At 42.3% G+C, this 12,500-nt stretch overlaps 3 protein-coding genes across 3 annotated transcripts in view; all 3 read left to right on the forward strand.

Annotated features, from left to right (window-relative positions):
• LOC134185410 (mucin-2-like) overlaps positions 1–4,416 on the forward strand; it is a 5,548-nt gene extending 1,132 nt beyond the window's left edge. Inside the window, exons 3-14 of the mRNA XM_062653190.1 lie at positions 1–124; positions 195–286; positions 355–1,293; positions 1,837–1,916; positions 2,226–2,266; positions 2,609–2,711; positions 2,789–2,869; positions 2,935–3,080; positions 3,242–3,336; positions 3,413–3,809; positions 3,869–3,968; positions 4,026–4,416. The exon at positions 1–124 is cut by the window's left edge and continues 28 nt beyond it. Of these exons, the coding sequence (XP_062509174.1) occupies positions 1–124; positions 195–286; positions 355–1,293; positions 1,837–1,916; positions 2,226–2,266; positions 2,609–2,711; positions 2,789–2,869; positions 2,935–3,080; positions 3,242–3,336; positions 3,413–3,809; positions 3,869–3,968; positions 4,026–4,123 (2,296 nt within the window). The 3' untranslated portion in view covers positions 4,124–4,416. The remainder of the gene's footprint in view (positions 125–194; positions 287–354; positions 1,294–1,836; positions 1,917–2,225; positions 2,267–2,608; positions 2,712–2,788; positions 2,870–2,934; positions 3,081–3,241; positions 3,337–3,412; positions 3,810–3,868; positions 3,969–4,025) is intronic.
• A 3,167-nt stretch (positions 4,417–7,583) lies between these two features.
• Positions 7,584–10,829, forward strand: LOC134185932 (reelin domain-containing protein 1-like). Its single transcript, XM_062653820.1, has 5 exons — positions 7,584–7,717; positions 9,001–9,193; positions 9,714–9,883; positions 10,186–10,289; positions 10,374–10,829. Exons 1-5 carry the CDS (start codon positions 7,706–7,708, stop codon positions 10,570–10,572), a joined length of 678 nt encoding a protein of 225 aa, XP_062509804.1. The 5' UTR covers positions 7,584–7,705; the 3' UTR covers positions 10,573–10,829.
• A 1,383-nt stretch (positions 10,830–12,212) lies between these two features.
• LOC134185411 (defense protein l(2)34Fc-like) overlaps positions 12,213–12,500 on the forward strand; it is a 1,153-nt gene continuing 865 nt past the window's right edge. Inside the window, exon 1 of the mRNA XM_062653191.1 lies at positions 12,213–12,453. Coding sequence (XP_062509175.1) covers positions 12,213–12,453 — 241 coding nt within the window. The remainder of the gene's footprint in view (positions 12,454–12,500) is intronic.

The following is a 12,500-nucleotide window of genomic DNA, read 5'->3' on the forward strand; positions in this document are numbered from 1 at the left end:
TCCAGATTTCAAAGGGTTCATGTGCCAAATACGAGCAGCCGACGGTAGCTCCACCGCTGCTATCGGTAGTTTTGAATCGTTTGATACAAACAAAGCTAAGAACTTGGCATGCACGAGTGCTAAGGTATATCTATAGACATTGGTTTTATGTTTGTGCATCGTAGCTGACTTGTTTCTACTGCCTCATATTGTAGGGCGCAATGACTCACAAGAATGCAGATGCAGTCGCACAGTTTCAAGGAACCTGGAAAGCTCCGTCATCAGACATGGGCAGTCTTATAGCTATGTAGGTGACATCATTTTCATGCTAATTCTGCACTAAAGTCTTGAAGTGAGTGATAAACTGTGGGTTAGGTGTACCGTGGTGCAGGTACAAACGACCTATTGGATTCAAATTCCGTCACCAGTCTTCTCATTTGTTGCACTTTCTACCACTGCAGCTCCCACCACTGCTGATCCTACCACTGCAGTTCCCACCACTGCAGCATCTACCACTGCAGCTTCCACCACTGCTGATCCTACCACTGCAGCTCAAACAACTGCAGCTCCCACCACTGCAGCTTCTACTACTGCAGCTCCCACCACTGCTGATCCCACCACTGCAGCTTCTACCACTGCAGCACCTACCACTGCAGATCCTACTACTGCAGCTTCTACCACTGAAGCCACCACTGCGGCTCCCACCACTGCTGATCCTACTACTGCAGCTTCTACTACTGTAGCTCCCACCACTGCGGCTTCTACCACTGCAGCTCCCACCACTGCTGATCCTACCACTGCAGCTTCTACCACTGCAGCTCCCACCACTGCAGCTCCCACCACTACAGCTTCTACCACTGCAGCTCCCACCACTGCAGCTCCCACCACTACAGCTTCTACCACTGCAGCTCCCACCACTGCAGCTCCCACCACTACAGCTTCTACCACTGCAGCTCCCACCACTGCAGCTTCTACCACTGCAGCTTCTACCACTGCAGCTTCTACCACTGCAGCTCCCACCACTGCAGCTTCCACCACTGCAGCTCCCACCACTGCAGCTTCCACCACTGCAGCTCCCACCACTGCAGCTTCTACCACTGCTGATCCTACCACTGCAACCTCTGCTGCAAATGCTACTGCGGCTAGCACAACATCTATGCCTGGAGCTACTGCATCTACGATTGTGACTGAGGGATCTACTGACCCCCCTACCAAACCTCCTACTAGAGAGGAACTCACTAAACAGTGGATGGAGCATTTCGATATGTGGACCAGGAGAGAGAAATTTGCAAATTCCAAAGATCCTTGCGAATGAACAGGAATATCCTTCAATTTGAGAGCTGATTGTGCATCATCTAACTTCTATTGCATGTAGGGATGTTTGTTTGTACACGTGACAGAAGTATATATAGTGATTAGAAACAGCAATGTTTTGCATCCGATCTGCATTAGAGCATCAACAAATAGAAAGAAACGTGCACTTGAATATATCAAACACGCTTCAATTCGTCATAATTTAATATTAAAAATTGCAAATTTTTAAGTGCATGCACATACTAAAGAACATGTAGGATTAGTCTCGCGTAGCCATGAGGGCGGAAACGATCTAGTTACGCAAGGCTAAAAATTTCAAATTAGCACTTTCATTGGCAATAATTTAATAACTTCGCTATTTAAACTCCGATTGATGTCAAACTTGGTGAACAAATGCAAATAAAGTATTTAAGTATAATGTAGTAGGCTGAATCTATTACTAATCATACATACATGGTATGTATGACACACAGCAAAGCAAAACAGAATCTTATTAAAAATTTCAAAATGTTAGTACGTCACTCGTTTTTGTACACCATGCAGGTCACTCGACAGTTCAATCACAGATGGAAAAGATGAGGGGGCACGTGCTTCCAGTGCTCCCGTGATTCCTACACCTACCGGTATGTATAAAATTAATGTATACAGAATGTCTGTCCTACCCTACCTACTGCAAGTCTCGGACCTGCATGCCAGTGCTAGCGTGGTTAAGGATATGTTAATGTCATTGCATTATTGATGAGATTAGAAGCATACCTAGTCGACCTCAGCCCTTGTCTTGCGTATAGTAACTAGAGGACGTCATCTACTTCCGTGCTCACGCCTCTACGTTGGTCGCATCGAGTTCGTCGAAAACGCACGGTGTCCTTCGGATTCCACTTGAACTCGAAGTTGAACAATATTCGACCATAGATTGTCGTCACTCTAGATCTGATCCGACTGTGTCGAGTCTAATGCAGAGATGCTAACTACGGTAAGAACATCGCGGCTGTCGTCTACACTCATGACATAGAGTGCGAGCTCTCTAGTGTAGACGCAATCTTAACTCTTAGTTCCTTGTAGTCTAGCACACGAAGACTCACAAACCGTTTGTTTAGACTACATAGCTGACTAGTATAGCTGGTTGCGTGTCTAACGGTTTTCGATCTACGCGTGCATGAAGTTCCTGCTTGTCTATGTAGTTAGTTAGCTCTGCTACATTTGATTGTTGTCTTGTTGCTAGCAATGCGTGCATGGTCCGTCATGGTACATGTAATTAGCATATGCTGTAGAGGAAGTTCTAGAACTGTGATCTCACGTTTGCTCACCACTGCAGGTGCTTCTTTCTTGTGTTCTGATCGGTGGCGTACGTGCTTTCCCTAATGGGCCTCCCCGTGACGTGTGCGGTTCAATGGCGCCTTCTGTTCAAGGACATCTCGGTTTGTGTGAATCTACGACAATCGAATCTGTCATGGATTACTCTAATGTAGATAATGTGACTTGTACCTGCACGTAGCTTTTCCTCAAACGATTGGTATTCCGTATAGAATTGAAACTTCAGCAACTAGCGGATATCTTCCTGGGAACACTTACACAAGTAAAGATAATTGTGGCCACAACTGTGTCGTCATGTATGACAAAACTTAACATCCTATACTATAGTGACAATCAAAAAGATTTCTGATGCGTCCAATGACTTTCGAGGATTTATGTGTCAAGCACGTAGAGACAACAGTGAAGATGCTCTGGGCAGTTTCACGTCGTTTGACACTTCCAAGGCAAAGAACTTGGACTGTACTTCAGCAACGGTAGGTAACCACTTAACTTAACTTAATTAAAGATCTTTTTTTTATAAATTTTTACTCAATTTAAATTAATAATTTCAAAACATTTTATTCCAAATTTCTTATAATTAGAAATGTCATCCAAGCAATAAAGTTTGTCTATAATTTGTTGTTTCTTTTGTTAGAGCGCAGTTGTTCATAGAAATTCCAATGAAGTGTCAGAATTCACAGCTCAGTGGCAAGCACCCAGCCAGACTGGTTTGGGCACCTTGCGATTTGTGTATGATTTTGGTTTATTAGAATTTAATATACTCATACATAATCAATGAATGTATGCGTATTATTGCCGTATTTAGTTGCACTGTTGTAATGATAAAAACAGTCTACTATGTCAAGCTACAGTCTCAGCCATTTTCTGAAATATCATCAACTGTTGCTCCACCAACCGCTCGACCAACTACTAAGGGACCCACCACAGCTGCACCAACCACTGCAGCACCAACTACCAAAAAACCAACCACAGCTGCACCAACCACAGCTGCACCAACCACTGCAGCACCAACTACCAAAAAACCAACCACAGCTGCACCAACCACTGCAGCACCAACTACTAACAAAGCAACCACAGCTGCACCAACTACTGCTGCTCCAACTACTGCTGCTCCAACTACTAAAAAACCAACCACTGCTGCAACTACTAATCCACCAACTACTGCTGCTCCGACAACTCCTACACAGATTGCACTAACTATTGTATGATGGTTGAGTGTTCATTCCTGTTGTCTTACAAAATTGTGTTGTTGTATTGCTAGCTTCCTACGACTGAAATACCAACAACAATGATTGCTACTACAATGATTCCTGGACCTACTAATGCAACTACCATTCAACTTGCTTTTAATGAAGAAGATGGTATAACTTTCTAATGCTCTTCAGTCTAGCTCCAACTAATTATTGTCACATTTGCAGTTCGAATGTTCAAGCAATATTTTAGAGAGTGGATTGAGTATTTCGACACGTGGAAGAAGGAGTTTGCAAAGTACACGATTCAGTGTCAAATGATATGAAGATCATTGACTAAGGGAGATATGGTGGTTCATCTAATATCTAGTAATGTGTTGCACAAACAAGTCACGTGACATTATTTACTGCTAGAGTAAAAATGGTATAGTTGTAGTCATATTTATCACATGATTTCAGCGTTTTAATTAGCTAGTAAATGTTGTGATCTAGAACAGCAATTTTAGCAAAGTTTTTCAACTCCAGTACATGTACTGTACTGTATTACTTATCTATAACATTCGAGCAAATGATAGCCATTGGTCGTAGAAATTAAATGTGCACTTGAATGTATCAGACACATTTCAACTTGTCATTATCTACAGGTCTACATGTAGCTATTTTAGGCTATTAACTTAATAATTAATTAATTAATTAGATAAACTCACCAGTGTACAACTGTCACTGGGCATAACCTCAATAGGACAAACACACGGAACAGAGTCACAGAGTAACGTATTTATACATCTGTTACGTCTAGTCTCATCAGACGTACACTACTCTAGCTGACACCCGCTCATTCAACAACCCCGTATCTATCCTATTTTCCCGGATACTTAACACTACAACACCTACTGCGCATGCGCATCAAAATATCCTAACTTAATAACGAAGCATTAGTATCTTTCAAACCAGTCCGTCAGCCAACGTCCCGTAGGACCTCGCTTTTATTTTCTAGCGCGCCAGTCCGCACCCCCGCATATAGCTCCACGTGCTCCGCCACGACGAAATAGGCACCTTATTGCAATACATAAGATTAAGACTCTTCGGCGGTCCCAGGAGACATGTGTTATATAGTATGACATACGGGCTCGTTGTTCGAACACCTGCGAAGTCATCAGCACGAGCTGAGACCTTGTTTGTGGAGAGGAAAGTTGCATGGTGAACGCCATGCTAAGCCGGAAGTGGCAACTCAACTACGCACTGCAACACCGTTGAGTCGACACACCACTAGACGCCTTTCTCACTAGAAGCTTGTCTACCGTGCTATCATCGTACGGTGTTGTCAGAAAACTAGATTCTTTGAGATGGCCGTGTGCTCATATCTACGAATGCCACCTGTTGTAATCACCTTGCATTACCGCTGATGCTAACGCCAGAATCGGCAGCGACTGTAAATGTAAGGCTAGTGTACACTGTACAACGTGTCAAACTACTTGCTAGCGTATTCTACTGTTTAGCTTATAGCTAATTAAATGTTGATCTGTCTTGAAAAGAATTGTGTGATGTAATACACAACGCGTGTCTGTATCACAGCAACAAATTAGACTACTGAATGTGTCTAGTACAGTTTAGATTGACTGCGCAACAATTATTCAACTAATCAATTAATTTAATAACTATCTATCAATAATAAACTGCAGTTACATGCCTCTAGTTAATATTACTGGAAAATTGATTTCATTTGCATATACTTGTAGTACACTTACTCACTATTCCTCTAGTAAGAGTTTCTTTGATGAATTTATGGTCGTGTGATAGTGATATTTCAATAACAATTAATACTATGAGTGATTATTGTTTATATTGGTGACACAAGCAAGACTTTGGGTTGGTTTGATTCTAAGAGCAGCCACTACCCACTGTTTCAACTCTTCTTTCAATTTTCTGGATCTCTGCAGTGGTGCCACGTCTAGCACAAGACTGGCAATCTCTTTCAGGATGAACAGTTTCTCCAATTTTTCTCTTCCCCATATTAGATGCATATGCAGAGTAGGTATTATAATGCATGAACAAACAGTTCAGCCTCTACACCTCTTCAACATCAATCCCCTTGGCTAGTTATGACTCCTTATATTATCAAAACACTTACAACTATCAGCTAACTCGAAAATCAATTTGATAGAGTTACAGAAGAACAGAACAAGAGAACATTAGGAACTCATATTACAAAGAAGTAAGGGAATACTGTAACTCGTTGAAAACAGCACTCAGCGCAAAGAAATCTCAACAGAGTAGCGATATCCCACCTTACAAGACTGCTAAGGCGCAGAACCGTGGTTTCTACTCGACGATTCTTACTCCCATTACTGCACAGTGCGTCAAGTTTGGGGTCAGAAACCTCCCGTGTTTGTAGATGCACACCAGATTTTAGAATGCAGTAAAACGCGATCACATGCCCTCTTTACAATTTACTAGGTTGTTGGTGAAAAACGCCAGGAGACGGCAGTGTGCTCAAATACTAGCGAGGCGCTGCCACGTGATTAGTCGCCAATACGCCAGTTTATCGTCAGTTTTATTGGATAAGACTTAGCCAATATGTTGTCCTTTACGTGCACATCTTCTACAGACAGTGATCTTTGTCCTAGTGTCCTTCTTTCCAGTAGATTTCCAAACGCAACCACGTCTAAAAAGGCGGAAAGCTCCCGGATATGAAAAAATAAGTTCTAGCCTCGCCCCCGCAAAACCAAGCCTTGGCTGACGGACTGAAACCACAAATCAAAATCCAAGAAAAGCCACCGTGCAAATAGATAGACAGACAGACAGACTTTTCACGTGTTTTCCCACGTGTTACTGTGCCATGTGGTGGATCTCGTACTCCTCTGTGGTTAGAAGCTGCTTTTCTCTAAAGTTTATTAATAATTATTATCTAATAATTAATTAAATCATTAGTGTTTTATATACAACGTAAAAGTATTTAATAAATATAATAATTGCGAACAAACGTGATGGCAAACGGATAAATAAATATTGGCAGACAGAAACAACTGCGGAAATATATAGAACTCACTCGCTTCGCTAGCCTCGGTATTCCAGACTGCTTTCTGCACGTGATGGGAGGAAAGCGTGGGAGGAGAGAAGAAAGCAGTCTGAGGACAGCTCTATTGTAAGTGACTTCGGAAGAGGCGCGACTGCTCAAGTTCAGAAACATCCGCTCCAATCAAAACCACCGCTCAAAAAAAACGGCCAATCAGCGCTGTAGATAACTGTTGACGTCAAAGCTAGAAGCGATTCTCAGACGACTGCAATAGCACAGTGGGGTGCAGCTAACACAAATGCAACGCGCTACGTGTTTCGCTCCTGATGACATGATAACTCAGCGAATGCTTGCCAGACGTTACTGGACGATAAAGCTATTGCAGCGGCTGTTCCGACTTGAAGCCTTGAAGACCAATCAACTGCTTGCTATGCGATTTTAGTACGAGGTCGCGACGTCTTTCCTTCTCTCTACCGGATTCAGTAAAGTCACTCATTTTGTACGTTCTCCCGTTCGTTTGTAGTCGGCTGGCAGCGAACAGCTTCTGGCAATATCCCACGAGCCATCTGGTGCTTGTTACTGTTCGTAATGAATGCGGGTAATTATCGATTACGATGAACACCGCCTATTTCCGAAGTCACTTACACTTTCTTCTCTCCTCCCACTCTCCTCTCCCATCACGTGCAGAAAGCAGAAAGCAGTCTGGAATACCGAGGCTATCGGCTTTAACGATTACGTAATCAAGAGATTACGTAAGAGATTACGTCATTAGAGTTCACGTGAGACCGGATTTTACCGTGAATTGAGTTCACTCCTTTATTGTCTGCTTTCCTACTTTTCTATCAGAAAGCCATCGCAAAGCCGTCGTTGCTGTGTACTCAACTACACGAACATGAAGCTTCAGGTGAGAGAGAGAATATGCACGAGTAGCGTACGCGACCGTTTGACGTAGATACTGTCGTCACGGACTTGCTACATTCGATGGCATGTGGCAGACGTGTGTAGCTACATTGTAGCTGCATGCTCATGACGTTGGTATGTCGTAAATGCCACGAGTTGGTGCTGAACGTGTGTGTTGCTTGGCTTTCGAGGTTGTTGGGCGGTGATTAGAGCGAGTGCTAAGTGTATGGTGCTAGGGATGTGAGAAACAGGAGGTTTACGTGTCTGGTTGATTGTTGGGTGGATTTGCACCATTTAGTGGCGTCAAGATGCGGTTATCCGGGAACATGTCCATATATGGAGTGGGTGGCAGTGATGACGTTTTGTGTTTACTGTACGTACTGAAAATGATGCGGAAGTAAGAATAGATGGAGATCGTACACACAGTGGATGGTGGACTAATAAGCACCGTTGTCATGATATGATGTCACCAGAGGGGGTGTTTGACACTCAGCTATACCCCCTGAGACGCGCATGCGCTTGGGTTACAGTAAAAATTATTTAGCGCAGCGCATGTTTTCATTGTTATTAATGTGCCAGTTGATGTGATCATATTTGCTGGTGTTAAACATGTACTGATACTAAAAAATTGTATTAAATTTTTAAGTGTGTGTGCATGTCTGCAATGTCATCAGGTCTGCTTCTGTAATACATCTGGTCGAGGTTGATACCCCAGGAGTGAGCGACTTGCAAGTTGGGAGGGACATGACAGTACATGAACTACGAGTGTACAGTTTGCTTACAAAAATAGAGGTTGTGCTCAAAGTTGGGGGTGTCACAGCCCCCTCATCCCCCAGCTTTCCTCCCCTGTACCCTAACTTATGTGCTCAATACATTGGGTTTGTTGTGACAGTCGATATTTCATCAGGAATCCAGGCTTGTCCAGCTTTAGTTATTGATGTCCAGGTCAGATTAATTAATTAAGTATGAAGGTCAGGAGACAAGACTACAGTCTTTATACTGTTTACTGGTTTAGTTGCTTATTATACATCAACAGACTTGTTTGGTATTATTATAAAGTGTTTACGATGCCTTGGTTAGTGCTAACAACATCTACTGTCCACGTTTTAGTCTCATCATAAAATTCAAGTAGGAAAATATGAGTGACACGGAAATCAAATTTTTGCTACTGAAAATGTCAAAATTACAGCTGAACTACATGTGTATATGCTTCATAATACATACAAATCATAACACTATATGTGATTACTAGAAACTCACAAACTCACAAGTTGTTTTGTTTGTTAGGAGATTTTGTGCACTTACCTTGTGGCTTTATTGAGCTGTGTAAGATCTTATCCTAGTGGGGCTCCACCAGATCAAGCATGCAAGACCATGTACCCTCAGCATAGCAGAAAAAACGTTATTGATAGTCCAAGTCCATATAAAGTTGTTGTGAACGTCTCAAAGAATGAGTACTTTGCTGGACGGACGTACAACTGTAAGTGTACATGTTATGCTGGTTATGTAATGCTAAACTGTGATGACACAACATTAACGTACTTGTGCACATGTGCGCACGCGCACGCGCGCACACACACACACACACACACACACACACACACACACACCTGGAACCTGGAATTCCGCCATACCCACTATGGGCTTCGGCATTGCAGAAGTTTTTACCAAGAAGAGCGGTCATTGGCTTGTGACGAGTCAATATTCAATGACACCAGGTCTCATTGAATGGTATCAATCCACCTGTTCTTTGGACCATGCTGAGGGCGTTTCACATTATGCAACTTGCTTTTCAGCAACAACTTTTGTGGACGAGAGACGTTCATTCGTTGTAAATGACCAAGCCACTGCAATCTTTGATGTTGAATTTGACGTTTGATTGGTTCTTCCTTGGCGCGCGCGCACACACACACACACACACACACACACACACACACATACACACATAGCATTAGGATCAGGGTGTATGCATGATATTTCATGGAGCTATTCTATTTCAGTGACGATATCAAAGGTGTACAATAACTCACCAGATTTTAAAGGATTCTTTTGTCAGATTCGACCAGTGATGGGAATTGATGCTATTGGTGACTTTGCTTTGCCAGCCTCTATTAAGGATAAAGCAAAAGTATTCGGGTGCAGCACTTCAGAAGACACGGACAATTTTGAGGTATTAACAACTGGATGAAATACTTACATTTTTGTTAATATATTATGTAAGTATCTAAATGGCAGGAGGTGCTTGGACATACTATGTATACAATTTGATCTGTTTTTATGGTTTTTTATTATTTGCCAGTTGTACTGTAAAGGTCACGGACATGGCATTTATGCATTCAACACGTACATTCTAGGCCCTACAAACACAAACACAAACACACACACACACACACACACACACACACAGCATAGAAGACAACTAAAAATTATTTACAAACTTTTTATATATTTGTTTGATGTTTATGTGATTAGGCCAATGCAGTGACCCACAAGAATAATAACAGCGTGTCAAGTGTGACTGTTTATTGGAAAGCTCCTAAACCCGGATTGGGAAAGAATGTTGAGCTACATGCACTGTACGTACTCATTGAGTTGATAATATTATTTTAATTAATTTAATTAATTAATTATTAGTAATACATTGTAACATGTGTTATTAGGTGTACGGTTGTTCAGTCACAAATTGTGTACTGGGAACAAGTACAGTCCGCAGAAAGATTCAAGGAACACGAGCTACTCGGAAGTGCTCCAGGCTCAGACCTTCCTCCAAGAGCTAGTGCAACCTTCACATCACTTCATGTTTTGTTGGTTACACTGGTTGTGCTAATACACGGAGGCTTAAACTACGTAATGAATTAAGTGCATGCATAGATACCACATAGAGCACTGGAAGGTTGTATCCTTTCGAGTACATCGTGTGCACTAGAGTAGATTTTCTAGAGTTTAACTGCTACGTTTGTATGGACGTTAGACGTATCTTGATTGTTGTTGAGGTTCGAACTTGTAGTTGATAGTGAATATTGATATCAACGTGTTATATAGACATACTGCTTGTATCATACTCATGAGACTGGATTCTTAGACTTATGTGAACTCAATAAACAGGGAGTGTAGAAGTGGGGCAGCTCTGTGCGCTTATAGCCTCGTCGTCTTCGCTCTAACTAAAGCCATACCTCGCTGTTTCTGTTTCATTCTGTTGCCTCCTCTGCAAACGTTACTAGAAAACGGTAGGAAGATAAAAGATTTCAAACATTTATGCACATGCAGGTTACCAATTGGTACACTGAATCAGGGTTGCAGGTGGTCGTTGATTTTGGAACCAACTTTAGGTGTTGCTGCCCAGCACTGCATTTGGAGCCACAACCATTGGACACCCAGCGGCTTGCTGTGCACTAGGGAGCTCTGGTCACAACTGTTTGTCTGTCTATGAGTCTATCTGTCTGTCTGTCTGTGTCTGTCTGTTTGTCTATGTGTCTGTCTGTTTGTCTATGTGTCTGTCTGTCTGTCTGTCTATTTGTCTGTCTGTTTGTCTATTTGTCTGTCTGTTTATGTGTATGTATGTATGTATGTATGTATGTATGTCCATGTCTACCTTGTAGGACCCAGAGTCCAGACTCTGACATGGCATTGACAGAGACTGGACTCCAGCACAGCAACACATAAATTTTAGTTTCTGGAGCCAAGTTTGGCTCTGTTGCCCTGGTAATGACACCCCTGTGAATGATGCAAAAGTGTTGCCTTGCTTATCTGGTGGCGTTCATAATTTCTTGCTCAAACGGATACGTTTGTTCACTCTGTTTGCACATAGTTGTGGTTTGCATCAACAACATGTTGTGTTTATCTTCATTGCTGAAGTTTCAGACAGTCAGTGGTGTGACCACATAATTGCCGTACATACAACCAGAGTTGCAATTTGTAGCATTCTATGCGTGTCGTTGTGATGTTGAGACTGCTGGATGTTTTCACTTGCTGACTGTTGCTCAGTTACTGTTTGACAACCACTGATACAAGCGGCAGTCTAACTGCATTAAGGTGCAATCCATACAAAGACTTCAGTTGTCAGTGTTGTCATCAATAGACTGAGATCACTGCAACCAATTGACTTATTCGTGCTGCCACAGCTACAGCTACAACTCGAGTTCAACATCGAGTGAAGTCGTTTGTTAGTAAAGAAGTGTTGAACACAGACGAGTAAGGTGAGTGTCATTCACATTCAACAGACAAGCCTGACAGATGTTATGCATATACATACGAATAGAAAGTCTATGGCTGATCGGCTGACTAGAAGCTTGAAGTAAATCTGTCCGTCTATTCTATACCCATATTGTCTTTCCATGCAGCATCATGTCATAGCAGATTAGAGGACCAGATCTCTAGGAATACAATTTGTGCATGCTGACTCAATATATTAGCTACAATGTTAGACTAAAGAATTTATCAGTACTAAGTTACAATGCTGTAGATCATATTTTCTTGCTTCATTGTTGTCGTGTTGCTAGATGAGTTTGAGTGTTCTCTTTTTGATACTGAGTTGTGTGCATGTTCGAGATGTGAGAGGATATCCGAGTGGTGCTCCTCAATCTGAGTGTGTTGCTATGACTCCACGTGGTCCTCATGGGGCTTCACAGACAACGACGAGTCCATACCAAATCACAACAGATGCTCTACCGAATGGATATGTTCCTGGAGAAACATATACTGGTCGGCAAGAACAAAAGTTTTTGTACAAACATGGTGCATGTATGCATGCACGCGCGCACACAGACACAGACACAGACACACACACA

This window comes from Corticium candelabrum, chromosome 10, assembly GCF_963422355.1.
Source record: "Corticium candelabrum chromosome 10, ooCorCand1.1, whole genome shotgun sequence".
Classification (NCBI taxonomy): domain Eukaryota; kingdom Metazoa; phylum Porifera; class Homoscleromorpha; order Homosclerophorida; family Plakinidae; genus Corticium; species Corticium candelabrum.

Coding starts and splice junctions, on each gene's coding strand:
- LOC134185932 (XM_062653820.1), top strand. Junction 9,194..9,713: donor TGCTGGACGGACGTACAACT/GTAAGTGTACAT, acceptor ATTCTATTTCAG/TGACGATATCAAAGGTGTAC. Junction 9,884..10,185: donor AAGACACGGACAATTTTGAG/GTATTAACAACT, acceptor TTATGTGATTAG/GCCAATGCAGTGACCCACAA.